We start from the raw sequence: 25,059 nt of genomic DNA, 5'->3' as shown, positions 1-25,059 counted from the left end.
TTAATTGCTCTGTCCAACATCTCCACTCTTCTTTTTTTAATTCATTTATAATTATATTACGTTTAGTGTTATAAATGGCATTATAACACAAAACTTATGACTATAAGTCAATCATTGAGTAAACTTGATTCTCCACATAAACATACAAAAACTGTTGTTTTCACGTGAATTGTAAGTACTGTGGACAATAAAATGTGCTGAACAGGGTTCATGTAAGTAAACACTGATCACCTGAACCGTGACTTCACAAAATGAGTATTTACGACAAAATGACATCAATAATATAAGAGCTAAAACCTCTAAAACATTTTATTATCAAATATTTAAGCAGTTAAAGTTCTTATCAGTTCTGTGATCAAGCATAAATAGGATTATGGGTATTTCTTACAACATGTACTGATCATTTTAAGTTCATTTGACTTGAATGTTTTAGTTTAATGAATTTTATATGCTTAAAAGTTAAATCAACTAAGATTTTTGAAATATATGTCCACAACTCATAATAAGTGTGATGTCTACATGATTTTTTTTAAGTAAAGACAATATCTGGGTAACAGTGTAAGGTAAATGTTGTTATCGCTCATGAAAATTAACCATTTAACTACAGTTAAAACCAAAAATTAAATGTGGGGTTACTAAAGTTAAACCTTGGTTACTACAAAAAACAATGGTTATGCCAATTGTTATTAATACAGCGAACAAAACCATGGTTCATTTTCGTGAGAGATGTTTTGTACTGGTTTTCATTAGTAATTGTTATAACTGGTTTATACTCAGTAATTGAATAATATAATGTTTCTACTAGTAAAGGTGTAAACACACAATCCTGTCAAGCCTTACATTAGACTGCAAGGCTGCAGCCTCTGGAGGTCGCATATGCAGGCTGCATACATCATCAAGCCTGGTTTATTTAGGTTTACTAAAGTCATAAGCATATTACAACAATTTACAATTAACTATGAATAATAGTCAACTTTATAAGTTTTGTAAGACGTATGCAACCAAAAATAATGTTGTGGATTTTGGGATCTGTGTTAATCAAACATAATTTAAAACTATACACAGGGAATTAAATGTAATACCTAATTTAAAATAACAAATGTTTTGGTTTTCTTAAGAGGAGGGGAGACGGCGATCATGGATCAGCATGAAGGGAGATTTGACAGCCGATCTGTAATTATAGATTATAGTACACATTTCACACAGTAACATTTAGCTAAGTGTCGTTTTTTTATATGCTTTAGCTATGATTTGAACTAAGGTAATCTAATTGTTGTTAATTTAGCTTGTTATCAGAAATAAACTTCTCTAAAAGGCCTCTTTTGTTATTGATTCTTTGCGAAGTTTACCGGAAGTCATGTTTGTTCCACAAAAGCCGTTTGTTTATGTTGTTACTGCTGAAACCGTCTACAAAACATGAATATTGATGTTTAGGTTAGTCAAGATTTATTTTACTTGATGACTTTATCAAACTATAACTGTTGAGCATTGTATAAATTTGTTTCACGCAATATAAATTCAGTTCGTGTTTTAGATTTCTCTCAGTGTACAAACTTTACTCACGGTGATGCTCGTGCTTTACTAATGAATCGGATCCGTTCGGTTTCCGCTCGTTCGCGTGCTGTTACAGCTCCGTATTAATCGATCAGCTCACTCACTGATGAAAGCGTGCCGCGCTCCGTGAGCGCTCCTGCGCGTTCCCGCGCCTGTGATTGCGCGCTCGTGTCTGGTGACGGGTAAAGTAAGTGATCGGCGGATCGTTCGATCACCGTTCAGATCAATAATAGGGTTTCGCGTGAGCGCGCCTTGCCGTGCGCGCGCTCGCCCTGACTCTACGCGTCGCGTCTGAGATTGTTACGTGATTGGAGTGTTTTATTTGTTGAGAATTGTCGCGCTGGAGGAGTGATGATGGATCCTCACACAGCAAGTTGATCGCGGCCAGTGGCGGAGGATCATGTCCTATGTGTCTTCACAAGGTAAGAGTTCCTTCTCATTATAATCGATAATCCATCACCTGATCCTTCATCGATACGGCCTCGCGCCGGCAGATGATTGGCTGTTCTCGTGACACTACAGTCCAGTGATACGAGCACGCGCTCTATATTTATTGATTGTATTGATAATGAGCTGTGAGAGTTGAGCGCTCGGTAACAGCAGATGTGCGTCGAGGGCCGTGACTGGACGAGTGGTTTATTTATAGATGCCGAAACGACTCACAAACACACAGAAATACAACTAACTTACATCCTTTAATTCAGAGTCACTGTATCTGCTGTACACTGACGAGATTTAAAGTGATCAGATCGATCACAAACACAGAGATCTACAACTATCCTTTAATTCAGTGTTACTGTAATGTATATACTGTACACTGATCAGAGATTTAAAGTGATCATTGATCACAACCACACAGAGTTACTGTATTAGGATAATGGTGATGATGATTGTAAAGGTTAGTTGGAATCGTGCTGTTGTGATCTGGAGAGGTCATTCACATTGAGTAATTCTGAAGTGAGTTTTAAAGTGGAGCATCATTGTGCTGCTCCATGTGTCTATCACACCGTTTTGCTGTTTAGTAAAACAAGTTTATTCTGCACATTGAATCAATGCAACAGTAAATACACACAGTGACATAAGTTGTGCTAGTCAAGACTCAAACAAGAGAAATCATGTTCTTGATTCATCTAATCCTATTTAATCACAATTAATAGCCATGTAAATTATTAAAGGGAACACATCATGAAAATCTGACTTTTTCCATGTTTAAGTGCTATAATTGTGTCCCCAGTGCTTCTATCAACTTAGACAATGTGTAAAAGATCAACCCAGTAACTTAGTTTTGGTAAACCATTCTCTGCAAGCATGTGAAAAATAGCTCATTGAAATCTGGCTCCCCTTGTGATGTCAGAATGGGATCTTATTATAATAATACCACCCCTTAATCGGCACTATCCAACCAGGGCACTGACATTTAGTGCAGAGAGAGAAAAAATAATTCATTGAAAGCACAATTGAGTTTCAATTTCATCAAACCACCATAATTGTGATCAGTGTTTGCATTAAGCTCATTTGCATTTTAAAGTGTACACCCATAAACAGCACATTTTTGCTCACATCTAAAAAGTGTCAATTTTAACATCTTATAATAAATTATCTGTGGGGTATTTTGAGCTAAAACTTGAAGCTTAGCGGAGCGTGTCAACGGATGCCATCGGTGTTTGAACAGAAACTGTCCTGTGAGACAGAGGTAGTGATAAACGCGATGTGCAAACATTTATTTGTGGTGGTAAATTTTAATTTTGTGGTGGACTGAGAAATAAATGAACGTATGGGGATGTACAACGACGTTCTCACATGTATGATGTCACAGCAGTGGGCCGCGCAAATATAACGACACGCCTATAAAAATGTGTAAAAATGAGGATTGTTTGGCAAGATAAGACTCTTGTGCCTCCTTTGGGATTGTTTAGAGTCCTTTGAAGCTGCATTGAAACTGTAAACTGTTGAGGTCCACTAAGGGCCTTTTTACACCTGGTCACTTCATGTGTTTTCTCTGATCGGATAGCTATCTGAGTTGTTAAAACTCTTCCATTTACATTTGGCCACATAAATGCGTCTTGGCAAAACGGATATGAATCCGATCTTCAACTCCCGCGCAAAATGCAAATACACTATTGATTACTCTGCTTTAAAAAGCTTAAGACCATGTTTATGCAACAAAAGGCAGCACTTACTGTATGTTTTACTGTATCTTGGGCAGGGGACGCATGTCTCCTTGCTCGGCATGAGTTGGGATGTGCAGTTCAGAGCAGCAGGAGAGTAACGCCGCTGTGATTTAACGTACAGGTCTATGACAGGGAAAAGCGTTCACAAAACTCTCTCTCTCTCAAAGTTTTATTTCTTTGTTTAATGTCATTCGAGTTTTTCATTAGACTCTTTTATTGGTTCTAGGAAGCTTTTTACCCACTGTCGTCACTCCGTAAAGCAGCGAGCGCGTCGTCTTTGTTTGTTTGCCTATTTGCCGGCTAACTTCCGGGTGACGTGTTTGCATTTGGGAGTAGTTATGCGCTGACATATGGGTTTTCATCAACCAGATGTATTTACACTTGTCCAGTTTCGTCTGAAATGCGTCCCAGACTACCTCCTGAAGTTATTTGAGTGATCGGCTTTATATCCGTCTCGAAAACGTTTCGGATGGCATTTACACCTGGTCTTTTTACGATCGGATAGCTATCTGATCAGAGAAAACGCATGAACTGACCAGGTGTAAAAAGCCCCTAAAGTTCACAATATGGAAAAAAATCCTTTAATGTTTTCCTCAAAAAAACTTGAAAAAAAACCGTAAACATTGGATATCATGGAAGTAAGTAAATTATCATTTAACAAGCAGTAAAAAACCTCCCTCATTATCTTAAGCGTCATGATGAGAATAATCGTAAGATCTTCAGTGTTATCTTGTAGTCTTGATTGTGAATATTTCATCATGTATGTGATCATATTGTCAGCGGCTCAATCTTGCAAAGTTAAGCTCATATTGTCCTGATGAGTTACATTAATGTCATGTGTGTGAATATGATCATATCATGTTTATATTATCTGTTGGTTTATACTTTTTACTACTTTGGGTCACATCTCTGGTATCTGTGGCCTACACTGAAAAAAAATGTGCAGCATTTTTATCAACACATATTTTTGTTACTTTAAGTTAAAAAATAAAGTTTATAAGTTACTTGAAGTACTTGAATTTATAAGTTATGTCAACTTTTTAAAGCCAAAAGTTAAAATAGTAGATTGAATTTACTTGCAAAAGCAAGTTGTTTTAACTTTGTGCTTCCTTTTTTTAACAGTGTACAGTGTGTATTTACCGTAGCACATCATTATTTTTAACTAAAACTTATTTTTGTTTTTACAGTCTTGTCATTTGATGCATTGTTTTGAAACTGAACTGATCTTAATAAAAAATCTAAATGATCAGATATTTTAAGACACATTTCCTGTTGTTTATCCGGTTGCCATATATTAAAACAAACTGCTTTGCTATTTAAAAACAATCATGAATCCATGGCAGATTTAAATACTAATGTTAAACTAATAGTAATATATTGAGCTCAAATATTTTTTTCTTAGTTTATTCTTTGCAAAGCAGGCCAAGTTTATCACTTATATTATATTTTGTTGTTATGGGATGAACTTAGTATCAGACATTTGTCAACATAAAATTCCCAATCACCTTGAAGAGTTGAGCTTGACCTTGAGCTCAGCGTGAGTGATGTCAACACAAACTAAAAAAACAAGCGCTTATTAAATTATTAAAGCTAATAAAAAAAAAACAAGTATTCAACTTAAATCTTCTGATATCTAAATGAACTGTCAGGCCTTCCAGCAGAACAGTAAAGCATTAGGTACTCTTGATTTTTGTGAAGCAAACTATAGTTTATGAATGACTTTAAAGGGCTTAAACATGAGTTCAGTATTGAGATTAGTGGAAGATGAAAGTGTATTTGTGAATGTTTTATCAGTTGGGGAGTGAATATACAGTGAGAGTCCAGCTGTCAGAGGATCACTCCCACCTACAGAGAGAGAGAGAGAGGGATTACATCCATGATGGTTGCTATGGGAACCTGGAGCTGGTTCTCTCTTCCAGAATAGTTCTCATCCAGCATCTCTCCAGTTTCATGCTGTAGTCAAACACGTCCATTCGACACCCACCGCTCTGCTTTTCCTCTCTTTCATAATCCCTCTCACTCTCTCGCTATATCTGTCACTTTAAGTCATTTTTTAGCCCGTTCAGATGTGGTTGTCATGGCAACAGGCAGGGGGTGTGTGAGTACATGAGAGAGAGAGAGAGAGAACAGGAGAGAGAGAGAGAGAGAGTGGGCGTCACGGAAGTGACATCTCTTGGGCTGTAACCTATCTTCCTCTCTCTCTCTCTCCCTCCCTCCCTCTCTTTCTCTCCCTCTCTCTCTCTCTCTCTCTCTCTCTCTCTCTCACTGTGGGGGCGATTAGGACACAAAAGCGAGTGTCAAATCGAGTTTTAAATTTGTCTTGTTTCCTGCGTGTTGCACCATATATGGAATATTCAGGATTCTTGCACTGAGATTTGTTTTATTTCCCTACAACACCACTACAATCTGATCCTAACAAAAGCCCTTTATGATTTTCCATGCTTTCCATAGTGTGAACTCTTAGATCAACTCTATATTAAAATGCAAATTTACATAAAAAATTGATTTACCTTAAAATAAAAATGTAATAAAAAATAAGATGATACAAATCATTTTAATTTGATTAAAAATAATAAAAAGGGCAACAATGAAGATTGTCTGGTAATATTGATATTCCAATCATTGTGGTACATTTTTAAGTTATAACTCAATTTGGAATTAGTTACAAGACATTTCAGTAGTTTTTACAAACATACCAAACAAAAATAATACTGGTGTACATATTGATATAGAGCAATGGCACTGATTTATGTTAAGATACGTTAGGGTAAGATGTTTTTTTGATAGACAATAAGACAGCTTGAAGATGCATTTTAGTCTGGGACTAGAATAAGCTCTGTCCTGGAAAACAGCACCATTGAGTCTTAAAAATAACTTTAGGAAAGTGTGACTCATATAAAATAAATCTCACATAATGTTGAGGTATAGATTTGTTACTCTGATGTTTTTGTTTAGAGATATTATAAGTGAATGTCTTTATGTCATTTAGATGGAAGGTGTGTGTCTCCATGTTCTCGGCCTCACACCCCTCTGAATGGCCACGCCCACGACTCCCCCGGCTGGAGCCGCCAGCTGCGCGTCAGAGATGGAGATCAGTTCTATCTGCTGGATCAAGAGGAGGTGAACACACACACACACACACACACACACACACACACACACACACACACATACAGGCAGACACACATACAGACAGACAGACAAACGCACGCGCACACACACACACACACACACACAGAGAGAGATCTGTGAACACTAGAGGGTGCTGGTGGTCTGAATGAAACACTTATGATGGTTTACTGCATTACCGAAGCTGCTTTAACACTGTAAAACCCCATTCACACAGACCTTTGGTCCCAGAAAATACCCATAAAATTGCCAGACAAGCGTCTGTGTGAACAAAAACTCCTCCCGTTAATCTTCTGGGATCGTTGCCGGAAAGAGGACCTAGTCAGATACCCGGATAACCCTCTGTGTGAACAAGAAGCCGCAAGAATGCCGTAATGGGCGTGTCAAAGTCGTCATCACAACACAAGTTATGGTTCAGCTCCTTACAACGAGAGATAACATGCATATAAACATTCACCACGAGAAATGTTGCAAACTAGATTGAAGCAGTTATCAGGAAATGATATATGAGACGCATAAACAATGACGCACGTGCCGTAGTGAGGACGCGCGTGTCATGGCAACATGAAGCTGGTTCAACTCTTTAAAATGAGGGATTTACAACATTCACTACGAGAAATGTCAGCAAACTGGACTGAAGCAGATATCAGGTAAGTTAGCTCGTTACTTACTGCGTTGAAACGGAGATCATTCAGCAGCATAAAAGAATATCGCGTCACATGCTCATTTGAGCTATAATAAACGAAAATACCCGCGCGTCATCCCACCAAGATATATCTTTCAGCTCCTCAAAAGGCGGGTTTTAAATGCATATAAACAATCACGATGAGAAATGTCTGAAAACTGTATCAAAGCAGAAATCAGGGAGCTCGTCAAATATACACTCTGAAGCTGAGATCATTCACCAGAATAGAACTGACTTTAATCTCAGAATTCTGACTTTAATCTCGGAATTCTGACTTTAATCTCAGAGTTCTGACTTTAATCTCAGAATTCTGACTTTAATCTCAGAATTCTGACTTTAATCTCAGAATTCTGACTTTAATCTCAGAATTCTGACTTTAGCACTATTCGGACGGGATTAGTTTCCAAACAACGTTTGAGTTTCAACGTGTCCCCCAGGACGTCTGTGATTTTATGTACCGATTCGGACGGGATTAAAATGATGCAGGCTATTCCAGAGATGGGAGTGTCTGTTTCTTCATTTGGGCGTTGCAGAAGAGCACGTGCTCTGGAAACGCGTGTTTGTAATGTTTAATATTTTGCTTTAAATGTAAAATTATGACAGAACATGTAATTTATTAATTTAATTTTAACAAATCAAAATAAAATATACAAATCCTACTAAAGTAACGTTAGCCTACGTGTTTTATATAACTGTCTGCTTATAATAAACCCAAAGAAATGAAGAAATAATGATTAATAACAATTTATTATCTTTAATAATTAACATCAACATTCCGGAGTTTAACAACTTTGAACGGAGTTTCTTATAACGTTAATGATATTACAGTGGGCAGTGGCCAGTCTTAACAGTGTTTGATATTCAGCTCGTCTTGATTTAATTATTTTATTTTGCCGAATGCGAAAAAACATCCATATCTGAATGAATGGGACTCAGGAAATACAATATACACGCATTAGTAAGACCTTACGGCAGATCACGGTGGCCAAAACACTAAATGAACCGCGTTTTCAAAAGATATTGCGGGCAAACACAGACATTTGCATCCGGACGGGATTAAATTTCTCAGAGGACCTCTGAGTTCGGCGAAAAACAGTAGGTAAATTGCTCTGGAATTCTTACGGAGGTCGTCAGAGAAAAACACAGACATGGCCGATTCGGACGGGACTAAAAACACAGAGGACCTCTGAGAAGCACGATTTTCTCAGAGGACCCCCTGTAAAACTAATCCCGTCCGAATAGGGCTTTTAAACTCAAAATTTGAATTCTGACTTTATTCTCAGAATTCTGACTTTAATCTCAGAATTCTGACTTTAATCTCAGAATTCTGACTTTAATCTCAGAATTCTGACTTTAATCTCAGAATTCTGACTTTAGCACTATTCGGACGGGATTAGTTTCCAAACAACGTTTGAGTTTCAACGTGTCCCCCAGGACGTCTGTGATTTTATGTACCGATTCGGACGGGATTAAAATGATGCAGGCTATTCCAGAGATGGGAGTGTCTGTTTCTTCATTTGGGCGTTGCAGAAGAGCACGTGCTCTGGAAACGCGTGTTTGTAATGTTTAATATTTTGCTTTAAATGTAAAATTATGACAGAACATGTAATTTATTAATTTAATTTTAACAAATCAAAATAAAATATACAAATCCTACTAAAGTAACGTTAGCCTACGTGTTTTATATAACTGTCTGCTTATAATAAACCCAAAGAAATGAAGAAATAATGATTAATAACAATTTATTATCTTTAATAATTAACATCAACATTCCGGAGTTTAACAACTTTGAACGGAGTTTCTTATAACGTTAATGATATTACAGTGGGCAGTGGCCAGTCTTAACAGTGTTTGATATTCAGCTCGTCTTGATTTAATTATTTTATTTTGCCGAATGCGAAAAAACATCCATATCTGAATGAATGGGACTCAGGAAATACAATATACACGCATTAGTAAGACCTTACGGCAGATCACGGTGGCCAAAACACTAAATGAACCGCGTTTTCAAAAGATATTGCGGGCAAACACAGACATTTGCATCCGGACGGGATTAAATTTCTCAGAGGACCTCTGAGTTCGGCGAAAAACAGTAGGTAAATTGCTCTGGAATTCTTACGGAGGTCGTCAGAGAAAAACACAGACATGGCCGATTCGGACGGGACTAAAAACACAGAGGACCTCTGAGAAGCACGATTTTCTCAGAGGACCCCCTGTAAAACTAATCCCGTCCGAATAGGGCTTTTAAACTCAAAATTTGAATTCTGACTTTATTCTCAGAATTCTGACTTTAATCTCAGAATTCTGACTTTAATCTCGGAATCCTGACTTTAAACTCAAAATTTGAATTCTGACTTTAATCTCAGAATTCTGACTTTAATCTCGGAATTCTGACTTTAAACTCAAAATTTGAATTCTGACTTTAATCTCAGAATTCTGACTTTAATCTCGGAATCCTGACTTTAAACTCAAAATTTGAATTCTGTCTTTAATCTCAGAATTCTGACTTTAAACTCAAAATTTGAATTCTGACTTTATTCTCAGAATTCTGACTTTATTCTCAGAATTCTGACTTTAATCTCGGAATCATGACTTTAAACTCAAAATTTGAATTCTGACTTTAATCTCAGAATTCTGACTTTAATCTCAGAATTCTGACTTTAATCTAAGAATTCTGACTTTAATCTCAGAATTCTGACTTTATTCTCAGAATTCTGACTTTATTCTCAGAATTCTGACAATTCTGACTTAAATCTCAGAATTCTGACTTTAATCTCAGAATTCTGACTTTAATCTAAGAATTCTGACTTTAATCTCAGAATTCTGACTTTAATCTCAGAATTCTGACTTTATTCTCAGAATTCTGACTTTAAACTCAAAATTTGAATTCTGACTTTATTCTCAGAATTCTGACTTTAATCTCGGAATTCTGATTTTAATCTCAGAATTCTGACTTTAAACTCAAAATTTGAATTCTGACTTTATTCTCAGAATTCTGACTTTAAACTCAAAATTTGAATTCTGACTTTAAACTCAAAATTTGAATTCTGACTTTAATCTCAGAATTCTGACTTTATTCTCAGAATTCTGACTTTAATCTCAGAATTCTGACTTTAATCTCAGAATTCTGACTTTAAACTCAAAATTTGAATTCTGACTTTATTCTCAGAATTCTGACTTTAATCTCAGAATTCTGACTTTAAACTCAAAATTTGAATTCTGACTTTATTCTCAGAATTCTGACTTTAATCTCAGAATTCTGTCTTTAATCTCGGAATCCTGACTTTAAACTCAAAATTTGAATTCTGACTTTAATCTCAGAATTCTGACTTTAATCTCAGAATTCTGACTTTATTCTCAGAATTCTGACTTTAAACTCAAAATTTGAATTCTGACTTTATTCTCAGAATTCTGACTTTAATCTCGGAATTCTGACTTTAAACTCAAAATTTGAATTCTGACTTTATTCTCTGAATTCTGACTTTAATCTCAGAATTCTGACTTTAAACTCAAAATTTGAATTCTGACTTTATTCTCAGAATTCTGACTTTAATCTCAGAATTCTGACTTTAATCTCAGAATTCTGACTTTATTCTCAGAATTCTGACTTTAAACTCAAAATTTGAATTCTGACTTTATTCTCAGAATTCTGACTTTATTCTCAGAATTCTGACTTTATTTTCAGAATTCTGACTTTAATCTCAGAATTCTGACTTTATTCTCAGAATTCTGACTTTAAACTCAAAATTTGAATTCTGACTTTATTCTCAGAATTCTGACTTTATTCTCAGAATTCTGACTTTAAACTCAAAATTTGAATTCTGACTTTATTCTCAGAATTCTGACTTTAATCTCAGAATTCTGACTTTATTCTCAGAATTCTGACTTTAAACTCAAAATTTGAATTCTGACTTTATTCTCAGAATTCTGACTTTATTCTCAGAATTCTGACTTTAAACTCAAAATTTGAATTCTGACTTTATTCTCAGAATTCTGACTTTAATCTCAGAATTCTGACTTTATTCTCAGAATTCTGACTTTAAACTCAAAATTTGAATTCTGACTTTATTCTCAGAATTCTGACTTTATTCTCAGAATTCTGACTTTATTTTCAGAATTCTGACTTTAATCTCAGAATTCTGACTTTATTCTCAGAATTCTGACTTTAAACTCAAAATTTGAATTCTGACTTTATTCTCAGAATTCTGACTTTATTCTCAGAATTCTGACTTTAAACTCAAAATTTGAATTCTGACTTTATTCTCAGAATTCTGACTTTAATCTCAGAATTCTGACTTTATTCTCAGAATTCTGACTTTAAACTCAAAATTTGAATTCTGACTTTATTCTCAGAATTCTGACTTTAATCTCAGAATTCTGACTTTATTCTCAGAATTCTGACTTTAAACTCAAAATTTGAATTCTGACTTTATTCTCAGAATTCTGACTTTAATCTCAGAATTCTGACTTTATTCTCAGAATTCTGACTTTAAACTCAAAATTTGAATTCTGACTTTATTCTCAGAATTCTGACTTTATTCTCAGAATTCTGACTTTATTCTCAGAATTCTGACTTTATTCTCAGAATTCTGACTTTAATCTCAGAATTCTGACTTTAATCTCAGAATTCTGACTTTATTCTCAGAATTCTGACTTTAAACTCAAAATTTGAATTCTGACTTTAATCTCAGAATTCTGACTTTAAACTCAAAATTTGAATTCTGACTTTATTCTCAGAATTCTGAGTTTAAAGTCAGAATTCTGAGTTTAAAGTCAGAATTCTGAGATTAAAGTCAGAATTCAAATATTTTTTCACCAGTGGCCCTAGTCCTTTTCCGTATATTATAAACAAAAATGCACGCAAGTTGTTTCTGGAGAGAGGAATAATAAATACTTTGCAAACTTCAGACGCTGAGTAGAAGAGAGGGCGGGACTTTCAACAGGTCACGTGTCTTTCCGGGACCATCAGATGCCGTGTAATCTTGGCAGTGTGAATCTAACTATTCCGGAAAAATCCAGGATGCCTGTCCCGTGTATTTTACGGAATTTCTGTGTGAAAAGGGCTTAAGTAACACAGTCTCTAGCTAGTTCACCCAAAAATAACAATTCTCTCATGTTATTATTAACCTGTGTAATGATGAACACAAAGAAATTATTCTGGAGAAATGCTTGTAAACAAACCAATCTAAGGATCTGAACTAACATTTCTCAAAATATCTTCCTGTGTTAGAGTTAATCACTCTTTGGTTAGTTAAACACTCTTCAGATAGTTTAACACTCTTCAAATAGTTAAACACTCTTCAGATAGTTAAACACTCTTTGGTTAGTTAATCACTCTTTGGTTAGTTAAACACTCTTCAGATAGTTTAACACTCTTCAAATAGTTAAACACTCTTCAGATAGTTAAACACTCTTTGGTTAGTTAAACACTCTTCAGATAGTTAAACACTCTTCAAATAGTTAAACCCTTTTCAATTAGTTAAACACTCTTCAGATAGTTAAACACTCTTCAATTAGTTAAACACTCTTCAGATAGTTAAACACTCTTCAAATAGTTAAACACTCTTCAGATAGGTAAACACTCTTCAGATAGTTAAACACTCTTCAGATAGTTAAACACTATTCAAATAGTTAAAAACTCTTAATCACTCTTTGGTTAGTTAAACACTCTTCGGCTAGTTAAATACTCTTCGGTTAGTTAAACACTTTTCAGATAGTTAAACACTATTCAAATAGTTAAAACGCTCTTCAATTAGTTTAACACCGTTCAGAAAGTTAAACACTTTTTGGTTAGTTAAACACTATTCAAATAGTTAAAAAACTCTTCAGATAGTTAATCACTCTTTGGTTAGTTAAACACTCTTCAGATAGTTAAATACTCTTCGGTTAGTTAAAATCTGGTAGTTAAACACCCTTCATTTAGTTAAAATCTGTTAGGTAAACACTCTTCAGATAGTTAAACACTCTTTGGTTAGTTAAACAATATTCAGATAGTTAAACACTCTTCAGATAGTTAAACACTCTTCAAATAGTTAAACACTCTTCAGATAGTTAAACACTCTTTGGTTAGTTAAACACTCTTCAGATAGTTAAACACTCTTCAGATAGTTAAACACTCTTCAAATAGTTAAACACTCTTTGGTTAGTTAAACACTCTTCAATTAGTTAAACACTCTTCAGATAGCTAAACACTCTTCGGTTAGTTAAAATCTGTTAGTTAAACACTCTTCAGATAGTTAAACACTCTTTGGTTAGTTAAACACTCTTCAGTTAGTTAAACACTCTTCAGTTAGTTAAACACCCTTCAGTTAGTTAAAATCTGTTAGTTAAACACTCTTCAGATAGTTAAACACTCTTTGGTTAGTTAAACACTCTTTGGTTAGTTAAACACTCTTCAGTTAGTTAAACACTCTTCAGTTAGTTAAACACTCTTCAGTTAGTTAAATACTCTTCAGTTAGTTAACTAGCCTTGAGTAAATTAAACACTTTTCAGTTAGTTAAACATCTGGTTATGCACTTTAGTTAGTTCAACAGCTGGTTACACTTTTCAGGTAGTTTCTCCACATAAAGAAAAAATGTTCTGCCACAAAATGAAAACTGACAGGTTCTGTACTAGTGCTGACTGATCGTGCGATAATGCTTGCTATGCTTCACAATAAATTATGATTTATGGTGAAATGCAGGTACATCCAAACACCAAAGGGTGATCTCGTTCAGGGACTTAATATGTGCCACAGAAGGAGTAACATTACACACGCAGCTCCCTGAAATACCCATAAGCATATTTCTATTGCTTTGCTTCAAACCTTTTGAGGTATTTTCATGGTAATAAAGAATATTCATGATGATTATGTTTGATGAGTGTTGCTTTATCAAATGCATGTTTTAAACGACTCAAACTTAACAGTGATTTTAGAATAATAAGGACTTCCTTCTGATCAAAGAGCCATAGTACATGAAAAAGTTGTGTTAAGTTAACCAAGGTGCGGACATATCAAGTATAAGCTTAGCATGCACCTCCGGATCAAAAAATGATTGACTTGAACACATATTAGTAACCTACCCTGGCGAAAGTGCTGACACAAATAAACTTGGGCAACACTGAGATGTCATGTACAAACAGAATTATTATTATTATTATTACTGTCTTCATTATAAATGAATGTGTGTGTGTGTCAGGTTCATCCGTTGCTGATGAGTGATCATCATCCTGTCAATCATCGACACAAACTGCTGCGGAGGACTGTCAGTGTACCAGCAGATACCAGACCACACCCTGAGACAGGTAAACTCTCACACACACACACACACACACACACAACATAAACACACACGCACACACATAGACACTGAGACAGGTAAACTCTCTCTCTCTCACACACACACACACATAAACACACACAGACACTAAGACAGGTAAACACGCACACACACACACAAAAAAAAACAGTCAGGTGTTGACCGTTAGCTTGGTGTGTCAATGCAACTTTAAACCTAGACGCAGACAACACACACACACAGGCTGTTTGAAATGGCTCCCTTTACCTTTAAATAGTGCACTGTTTAAGGGGGCAGCCATTTGTAGTGGTGTCCAAAATTATAGTGGACATTATCGAGTGCACTTATTCAATCCCATAATGCACCGCAATAATGAGTGTACAATGTAAACTCACCGGCTAGCCGCTACAACCCTTGGCATTAAGGTGTGTGCCAAATAAACTCCTGCTTCTCGACACAAGATGGCACCAAAAGCGCTTTCATTTACTCATTCAAGTGGACTATATTAGCAAACTAAGGTAGGGATTATATGGGTGTAGGGCAGTATTTCGGAAACAACCACAGTCGATGTAAGATGACCTCGAAGTCTGTTTTCACTGGTGCTACGTTGTTGGCATCAGTTTGGTTTAGAGTGCTTGGGGCTTTAATGTTGTTTCACATCCTAAAGAAACAGCAGTGTCAGATATAAAATGTTTATCATCACTTTCCCTTCAAAAATGTGTCATTCCAATAGTTGCAATATTAATACTTTTTTCCAAATCAAGCATGTGGTTCAATTTAAGGTTTGTAGACGCAAATCAGGGGCATTTGAGAAAACATTTATTATAATATTTGATCAATAGCAGCAGTTTATTGCACTGATTTTTATATACAGTTAACTATACAGCATTTATATTCACATGAGTGCATATTTACACATAAACATATGCACAACTCTCACATACACAATGATACAGTAAGATTATCACTAAAACACACACACACACACACACACTGTACCGTTCCTCTGGTTACCATGACAATAATTACAGATGGTCGTGTGTTAAGCTATAGCTCAGGGGAACACGAGCACTTTGGCCCACCATCTCTCTCTCTTTCTTTATTATATTTTCTTTTGCTTTACTTTCATTCTTATGTAATGCTCAGGATCGTCGTCCATAATTTCAAGGTTTTTGTTGTCATGGAAACTGTAAGTCGTTGTCTCCCCCTGTGTGTCGTTTGGATTGTTCTGTGTTAGGTTGTGCAGCAAAGCTGTGGACTGAACTATTATTCTGAGTGGGTTTTTGACCCGTGCGTGTGTGTGTGTGTGTGTGTGTGTGTGTGTGTGTGTGTGTGTGTGTGTGTGTGTGTGTGTGTGTGTGTGTGTGTGTGTGTGTGTGTGTGTGTGTGTGTGTGTGTGTGTGTGTGCGCGCGCGCTCATTCAGATGAAATAGTTGAGAACTTTTTTGTATTTCTACATTATAGTTTTACAACAAATAAGCACTTGTAAGTTTTCATTAATATGATGCCAATATGTTTTTTTCTACATCATTGTTCTTCTGCTTATAGCTCATTTAAATAAAATGTCTTGCTTGTGTGGGAGGTAGTTTATGTGTGCATGTATGTGTTCAAGAGGTGTGTGTGTTCGTGAAAGTGTAGTGTGTGTGTGTGTGTGTGTGTGTGTGTGTGTGTGTGTGTGTGTGTGTGTGTGTGTGTGTGTGTGTGTGTGTGTGTGTGTTTGTGAAAGAGTAGTGTGTGTGTGTGTGTGTGTGTGAAAGAGATGTGTTTTTGTGTGTGTATCTCTTTCTCTGTGTGTGTTCACGAAAGTGAGGTGTGTGTGTGTGTGTGTGTGTGTGTGTGTGTGTGTGTGTGTAGTAAAAGATCTCTGCGCTTCACTCTGTCAGACGCGCACAGGAGAGCTGCGTGATTTTTGTCAGTGTGTGAGATGAAGATGAGGAAGATGATGTGGATGCGCGCGCGGTCCACCCACGCAGGATCGCTCCTGACTCGCGCGCCGCGCGTCTGATTCTCGCGCTGAACTGTACATTAATATTTGCGGATGATGAAGATGCGCGAGTAACACAGGATGATGAAGACCGAGCCCACAGTAATGAGAAATCCGCCACGCGCGCGTCCGTCTCATTCACCGCGCAGCGAACGATGAGCGCCGGCGGGAATCTGCGCGTTACCCTGGAAACGGCAGCGGAGCGCCGGAGACACGAGCGAACGCGGGCCGAACGGAGGGACTCGTCAGGCGGATTAAAGAGAGCCGAGCGGCCGCTGGAGGACGCGTTTATTTCGCGTTTATTGCCTTCATTATGCGTGAAATATTGATGATATTTTGAAATAAATCAGTTATGAAGATGAGCGGCATCGCGTCACACGCGCTTACGTTATGGAATAAGAGACAGCATGCAGTGATTTTCCCGCAGAACTGATCTGGGAACAGCGAGCAGGAGACGCACAGCTGATGGAGAGTTTGAGTCACTTTAATCTCACTGAAGATTTTACATGCAAGTTTCGTCCGTGAAAAGACACGCGCTTACAGACAGACAGGTAGAGAGAGAGAGACACGCGCAGGCCTCACGCCTCCTGTCTCTCTGCTGCGGTAAGTGACAGACTGATATCTCTCTCTCTCTGTGCGTGCGTGTGTGTGTGTGTGTGTTTGTGTGTGTGTGTTTGTGTTCCAGTGATTTTTAACTTCCAGGTGAGCCCTCCTTATCCGGTCACATTCTTGTTAAGAAAGTCATAATTGTCCCTGAGATTTCCAGAAGAGTGAATTTAATGCGACAGAAACTTCAATTGGAAAATAATAACTGTTATATAAGTAAATAATATAAAATTTCTCTTTAACTATTCATGTTATTGTTAGAATTTGTTATTGTTATGTGTGTATTGCGCTTGTGTGTGTACAGCTTTAGATAAACTATGGCTGCGTCCTCTAAAATGCTCCCTTAAGAGGCAGCATTCCAAGGCAGGAAGGAGTCAAGGCACGTCTGAATTTACTTCCTGTCTCCTGAGACAACTTCATTGTTGTTGTCCCACAATTCTGTACATGGGTGTGCATGGAGAATGTGATTGGTCAAGTTCAAAAAAATAAAATGGCGGCCAAGAAGCAGCTGTATCACAAACTTAGTGTAAATAAAGTTATGTTTTTACTTTTTACAATTGCTTTTCAATTGCATTTTTTTTTATTGCATTTCTAGCGAGATATAAGTATAGTGGTTTTCAAATACGGGATTAGTTATCACAAAACTTTCAAACTGAATTCCGTTATGCTGCCTATGAAGTCTGTCTGAATGTGTTTCCTGGAGCTGCACAAATCAGCTGCTTAAGCTTTTGGATGCAGCCCAAAGTATACTTCATTGTTTCACCCCACAGGTGTAGTGACCCCCCTACAGGATAGTGACTTACTACTGCTCTACCTGAAGAACTAAAACTTCAGATAGCGGCTCTGTCTGAACTCTTAAATACTTTCTGGTTTCCTCGTTTCCTCGAAACTGTTCGTGCTAGGATGTCTCAGTTCTTTAATTGCATTGTTTACACCATGAGGATGGAGAAGTGAAGAGTCATAAGTTAGGATACAAGTGTGTCATATGCAGACTACATTTTTGAGTTCAGGATTATATGGGCGGGGCTAAAATGGTGACTCAATGATGCACCAGAGCCACTGCGCATGGCCCCACCCCTAACATCACAATCACAAGAATCCATTTAGATTGTAGCTGTAATTGAAAGTTGAGAGAGACGGCAGGTATCCCACGAGTGGGTGTGGTTTCAGGGCGGACAGCAGACACACCCCCAACGTTTGAGAGCAGAAACTCCTGCCTATTTGGATACCTTATTCTATTTATTTATGCCTAAGAGGAGGAACTAAGATGCAAGAAGAAAAGCACCCACTGTATCCCACAATGCAGCACATTCCACCTGACCATCTGTTTCCAGTACAGCTGAATTCATTCGATATTTACTTGAACAGACTTGAGTCAACAACATCTAAACTACATCTAAAAAGAGTTTTTGTGTTTGTTGCCATGCTGTGTAGTGTGGTATGGTAAGATTGTGAGCTGGTGAAGTTAGAGAGACTCTGCAGTGTTTGGCACGTGTTGACTGTGGGGGGACGTCACAGATATCTGCAGAACACATTTAAAGGTAAAGTGTGTGATTTATGTGCCATCAGCACTTAATGTGTTTGTTTGCACAGATGGCAGATAGATGGAAGTGATTGAAGCTTAGCATTACTTTTGCAGCTCTGTTTTGTGTGGTTAGTAACACATTTTATCTTTAAATATGGTTAAATGTGTTGCCAAGGCATTGGCATGCGGTTGATTACCTACTGAATATCAAATACTCAAACAATATGTAGTTGTGTATTCAGAGACAGACCACCTACATCAACCCTTGTGTTTATATATCCATGAGCTGTACTGTAACATATCTCACCACAGAGTCTCTCTTACCAGTCTGTAATATGAAATATGGATCTGATCTGATCTGATATCATCCAGCAGAGAGCCATACAGATGTTTGATGTATTATTCATTTCTGATCTTTACCGAGTGTAGATCAGCCCATCGGCTGACAGTCACGTTTTCTTCTCTGTAGTGATATTTGTCCTGTTTAAACAGGAAGAATGAAGCATGATGGCAAAACATTAAAGTCACCGCACCGCCATACTGTAACAAACATTCAATTGAATTAATCGGGTATTATGTGTTTTAATTAGGAAGCAGTGACTATCCAGTCGCCGGTTTTAAATGTAAAGTCTTATTGTTAAATTTTTACAGCGCCATAAGCATGCAAATTATGATTTATTTATTTAAAGGGGACATTTTACGAGACTCTCTTAAGATGTCAGATTAATCTTTGGTGTCCCCAGAGTATGTATGTGAAGTTTTAGATCAAAATACCATCTAGATAATTTATTAAAGCAATATATTATATTGTAGGTGTAAGCAATGTGCCGTTTCTGGGTGTGTCCTTTAAAATTCAAATGAGCTGATCTCTGCACTAAATGTCAGTGCTGTGTCTGGATAGTACAGATTAAGGGGTGGTATTATTATAATAAGATCTCTTTCTGACATCATAAGGGGAGCCAAATTTCAATGAGCTATTTTTCACAAATGCTTGCACAGAATGGCTTGCCATAACTAAGTTACTGGGTTGATCTTTATCACATTTTCTAGGTTGATAAAAGCACTGGGGACCAGTGATGGGAATAACGGCGTTATAAGTAATTGGCGTTAGTAACTGCGTTATTTTTTTCAGTAACGAGTAATCAAATAAATTACTGTTTCCCCCGTTATAACGCCGTTATCGTTACTGACATTAAAATGCTGCGCGTTACTAAAATTGATCTTACTGTAGTGAATAGTGATTTTCAGCCGCGTATGCTCACTCTCTCAGCCAAACACTGTTTTTCTCTTGTGTGTGTTGTGAGAAACATAACGGATGGTGATTGGCTTAATTTCCATCGGTAGCCAACCAGAGGCAGAGTTCACAAAAAGGCCCGCCGACACGCGCAGTCCAAGTCCGAGGAGCGAGCAGCAGTGTTAAAAAGTCTGAAAAACTTGGTCACTTTGTCGCTAGATTTAGCAACTTTCTATCACTTTAGCGACTTTATAGGACAAATCTAGCTATCTTTTTTGGCGTGGTTGGAGACTTTTATAGACTGACATGAAAATACGCGTCGTTTTCTCTTCTCAACGAGCAGCGGTGCTGCTGCTGACTGTGCCCCATCTCAAAGCACTGACATGCAGCCCGGTCATCGCGCATCAATCACTCCGAAAACACCGGCGACAGGGCGATTGCAAGTACAACAAGCTCAAAGGTAGCGGTCGCAAACACAAAGTATAAAGCACTACTTTTCCATTGTTGAGGTGAAAGGCAAGAATGTTTGTGTAATGCGCAACTTATGCCCATGAAGAAAAAGTCTCTCCACGTCTGTGGCAAGTAATTCTGATCTAATAAAGCACCTCACATCGTCACATGCTGCCACAAAATTAGTGATTTCTCTTTAGTATCCATTTTAGTCATTTAACATATTTAATTTTGTAAGGGGAATTCAAGTTATTTGAAATATTAATTTTTTTAAAGTAACGCAGTAATTACTTTTCCTGGTAATTAATTACTTTTATAATAATATAACGCAGTTACTAACTCAGTTACTATTTGTGAGAAGTAATTAGTAACTATAACTAATTACTTTTTTAAAGTAACGTTCCCAACACTGCTGGGGACCCAATTAAAGCACTTAAACATGAAAAGTCAGATTTTTATGATATGTCCAGGGTTCTAAATTCACTTTTTTGACCCCCAGCCAATGTGCATTTCCACTAGCCAAATTTTTTCTGGTGAAAATAAGAGAAATTATAAGTGTCACTCACTGCACTGAATGCAACAATGATTTGTTTTTTCTTTCGCGTACATGCAACAATCATGACAAAACATTTTCGTGATCAAACATTAGCTTTCTTCGTTTCTCTGTCGATAGACATAAAGCTTTACTTTTTTGCTGACTTTTTTGAAAGCCTGCTGTGTGCAAGAAGTGTGCAATACTTCTATACAATGTCCTTTGCTTAACCCACTATTCTAAAGTGCAACAGGTACTGCGAAAGATAAATATGTATTTAAAAATATTTAAGTATAATCTTCATCATACCTAACATTATTAACATGTTTGGAGGCATACTTGGCATAACATGTTTGAAAATAATGACAGCAGAGAAATATTTTCTACATTATACAATGATAGCAATGATTATTAACTTATTTTTACAAGAATATTTTAAGAAACCAGTCATTTTATGAGTGCTATACTAAATAATCTAAGTCATAGTTACTGCTAACTGTTTATGTAGTGTCCTAGAGTTAAATATTAGTAAACTAAATATTAATTTCATATCTGAAAATACAGAACAGTATAACACACACATCTGTGGATTTTCTCAGCAACAATGCAATCCTATAGACTTGACAAGAGGTTTTCCTGAGATTTTTCCTCTAATGTTTGAGACCTGACAGGGTGAGGATGTAGTTTGTCTTACCTCCCTTAAACTCATCAACTCTCCTTTCTCCTTCTCTTTCCCTGCTTTGCACAAAACACTTCTGATGTCCATCTACAGAAGCCAATAATGATCGAGTCAAAATAAGATAATTATCTTTATTATTTAGAAACTTACTTCTCGTCATGTTTTCATAATTACTCACTCGCCTTTTGAATTGGCTAACTGCATTGCATATAGATCTGTTTTTGCTGCTATTATCTTTGTAAAGGAATACAATAGTTAACTGCTAAAATTTAAACTTGACATTTATAACTCGGCACAAAAGATTTACACTGGTGCACATGCCCCAGTAAAAGGGGTCTAGCGACACCGCTGTCTTTCAGTCTATCCTCCCTGCTCTGCCCGTTCGTTCTCCTTCTTCCTTGTGTTTTCTGGTGGACGCGCTCCGTTCGTTTCCACGGTTTCTCGCGCTGGTTTCGCTGCAAATTGCGCGCAGCCAATTGGTGTAAGAAACATCATCACGTAGCATTACGGCACAGTGTTCATGGGAAATGTAGGAAGTAACGCCAGAGAGATAAATGACCGAGAACAGAGCTTTATGTATCATGCATGCAATGCCTCATGCATCACCGGCCTAACTGGCTAGTAAGTTTTTATTAACACCATTATCTTAAATCTTAATTTAGAACCCTGGATATGTCCCCTTTAAATCATGAATTTGACCTGCTTATTAAAGAGTGAGTTATTATACATTCATCTTCATTATGGTAGTGAACATATCAGACAGGATACATCCAATCTGGGTCATTCTGAAACGTAAATAAAGATTTGTGCTTTAAAGTCACCATGAAACTGAATTAGCAATTTTCGTCTTTTCTGTATCGTGATGTTTTTCAGAGTAAAACTGCTTCTTAAATGGGTAAAAATGTAGGGTGGGACTTGATTTTGTCCATTGAGAACTGATTGGATTGTTGGAAATTGGGCCATGTTGCTAATTGCCGCAATTTTATCCCAGGCAGAAACAAGTCTCCAACGCCCCCTTTCAGAGTTAGTGCTCTATATGTCTCATTTTTCCAAGCAATGTTAGCACGGCAGCGTCAAACACACCAACAACATTTGATGTTACAATACATTATTATCAATGGTCAATGGTTTTGAGTACCTACATTGGCATCCAAATGCGGCGAATCCAACGTGTATGTTCAGCTTGAGGTAATATATATATAAACGGAGGTTGCAACCCAGAAAAACAGTACAGGCTTAAGATATTTGATCATTTACACAGAACAGCATTAGCCTTAGCATGTAGCTACCCTCCTAGTATCGTGTCACAGTAACCCAGACCCTGACATAATTGGTTCTTAATTCTAGACCAACAATGTTTTGGTGCTACTTAAGAAGCAAATTTCCTTGTTCGGAGCCGGCGCTTTAGATGTCAAACAAGAAAGAACGGATTTTAAATTAAGTTTTGACTCTGAACCAGAGCTCAAACTGCCTTGGTGGAAAAGGAACACAATAGCTTTACAACTTTTAGGATATTTTCACACCTGAACCTTTTTTTTGGAACCTGGTGCATTTTCTTCCATTGTTTGATTCGTTTAGTGGGTGTGTGCACACCAAGATGCTTATGCTGGCATATGTTTTTAATTGTTTTCAATGGCAGCACGGCACTTTTCAAAAAGCCAGCACTGTAAAAAAAAAATCTGTAGAAATTACACTATTTCTGGGTATTACTGGCAACTAGATTTTACATTGATGTTATTTACTGGCAACAGTTTGTTCAAAGTTAAATGAACATGAAACATTTTCTTCAGTCTTTATCTTCTACAGTAAGTTACTGGCAATCAGCTGCAAAATTACAGCTAATTTTTTACAGTGAGCAATCTGCGCTGAGCACCGAGACTTAAAAAATATTCAACATGGGGTGAAACGCTCAGCTCGTCAGTGGCTGTTTCTCAATTCGTTCCCTAGCTCCCAAGGTTATGAATCAGTATATTGTGTATGCAGGTTATTCATCAACAACCAGCGAAATCCACATCTTTCTGACTTCATTTTAAAACGCTTGATAAAATATATCATGAAACGCTTTTATTATTCTCTTACATATTCATGCATAAATTTGTAGGTTATTAAGTAGGTTGTGGTCCCTTCATGTCCAGCGATGTGTGTTTTTAATAAAACTAAAACAATCGTTTACCTTTATAAAAGTTCTGTTGCATTTCATGAAGTTTATTGGGTTGGCTCGTGTGATTTTCGGTTGAAAACTTTAGAAAAGGTCAAGTTATTTCCAGTAAGGGAACATAGGGACCATCAATGCTCACTGCTTTTTCCTTTGCATTGTGGGAATCTTTAGGGAACGAATGTATCAGTAGACTAGAAGGATTTTGCGATTGAGACAGCCCTTAAAATGTCTACTGAACAAGGGAGCTGATTGAGACACAGCCTGTGTCACTTCTCACTTGGCCGTCCAATCACAGTGGAGTAGGGGCGGGATAAACATCACAACAACCTACTGGCGCATTGTTCAATGACTGATAATCAAATTATCACAACAACCAAAGTGCTCAGCTGAAAAAAAGCTGGTAGTTGGCATCTGCCTGGCATTTTCAGCCATGTTTAAAAGCTTTGGTGTGCACACCACCTTTGGTGGGCACATGTGAACATGGCAGTCACGCTTGATCCGCACCAAAACAACCGCTTTGAGAGCGCATGAATGAGGTGCTTTTGACCTGATTGCAAACAAAGTCTGGAGCGGTTCACTGTAAGTGTGAAAACAATCTGAAACAACAGACCAATGAACAGGCTGGCTTATTGCTTTATTAACCATGAACATACATGATAGCTCATGATAGGTGATGAATTCTGATGAGCACATCAACGCCATTCAAAACCAAAACGCACCTGTTCCTTAAGTTATGTCTTCTAATTTCTCTTCTCTGTAATAGTAAGTAAAAAGTTTTGATTCCTGCTCAAAAGAATGAAGTTATAAAATATCCACACAATAATCAGATAACTTTGGAATCATGGAAAATAAACCAATGCACTCTGACCAATTAAAGAAGAGTTTACTCACACGTGACTTACATTAACAAAGTCTGGTTCATTTGAAAATATTGCCTTGTGAATGTGAATCAAACTAAGATGATTTTGTAACATTATACCCATTTAACCCCCAGTTTCTAAACAAAGCAATGGATCTAAAGATCAGTTTAACATTTGTCTTTACAACACATTCACCTTTTATTTATCACTTGCC

General features: G+C 37.0%; 1 protein-coding gene across 3 annotated transcripts in view; it reads left to right on the top strand.

Annotated features, from left to right (window-relative positions):
• The first annotated feature begins 1,629 nt into the window (after nucleotides 1-1,629).
• syngap1a (synaptic Ras GTPase activating protein 1a) overlaps nucleotides 1,630-25,059 on the top strand; it is a 56,060-nt gene continuing 32,630 nt past the window's right edge. Inside the window, exons 1-3 of one of the 3 annotated variants that reach the window (XM_065283670.2) lie at nucleotides 1,630-1,976; nucleotides 6,715-6,845; nucleotides 14,719-14,824. In XM_065283670.2, the coding sequence (XP_065139742.1) occupies nucleotides 1,955-1,976; nucleotides 6,715-6,845; nucleotides 14,719-14,824 (259 nt within the window). In that variant the 5' untranslated portion in view covers nucleotides 1,630-1,954. Of the gene's footprint in view, nucleotides 1,977-6,714; nucleotides 6,846-14,718; nucleotides 14,825-16,687; nucleotides 17,405-25,059 lie in introns of those variants that run through there. The other 2 variants (XM_065283650.2, XM_065283661.2) reach the window with 2 other exon arrangements.

The sequence above is a fragment of the Paramisgurnus dabryanus genome, chromosome 19, assembly GCF_030506205.2.
Source record: "Paramisgurnus dabryanus chromosome 19, PD_genome_1.1, whole genome shotgun sequence".
Classification (NCBI taxonomy): Eukaryota; Metazoa; Chordata; class Actinopteri; order Cypriniformes; family Cobitidae; genus Paramisgurnus; species Paramisgurnus dabryanus.
This window is presented reverse-complemented; position numbering and strand designations above follow the sequence as displayed.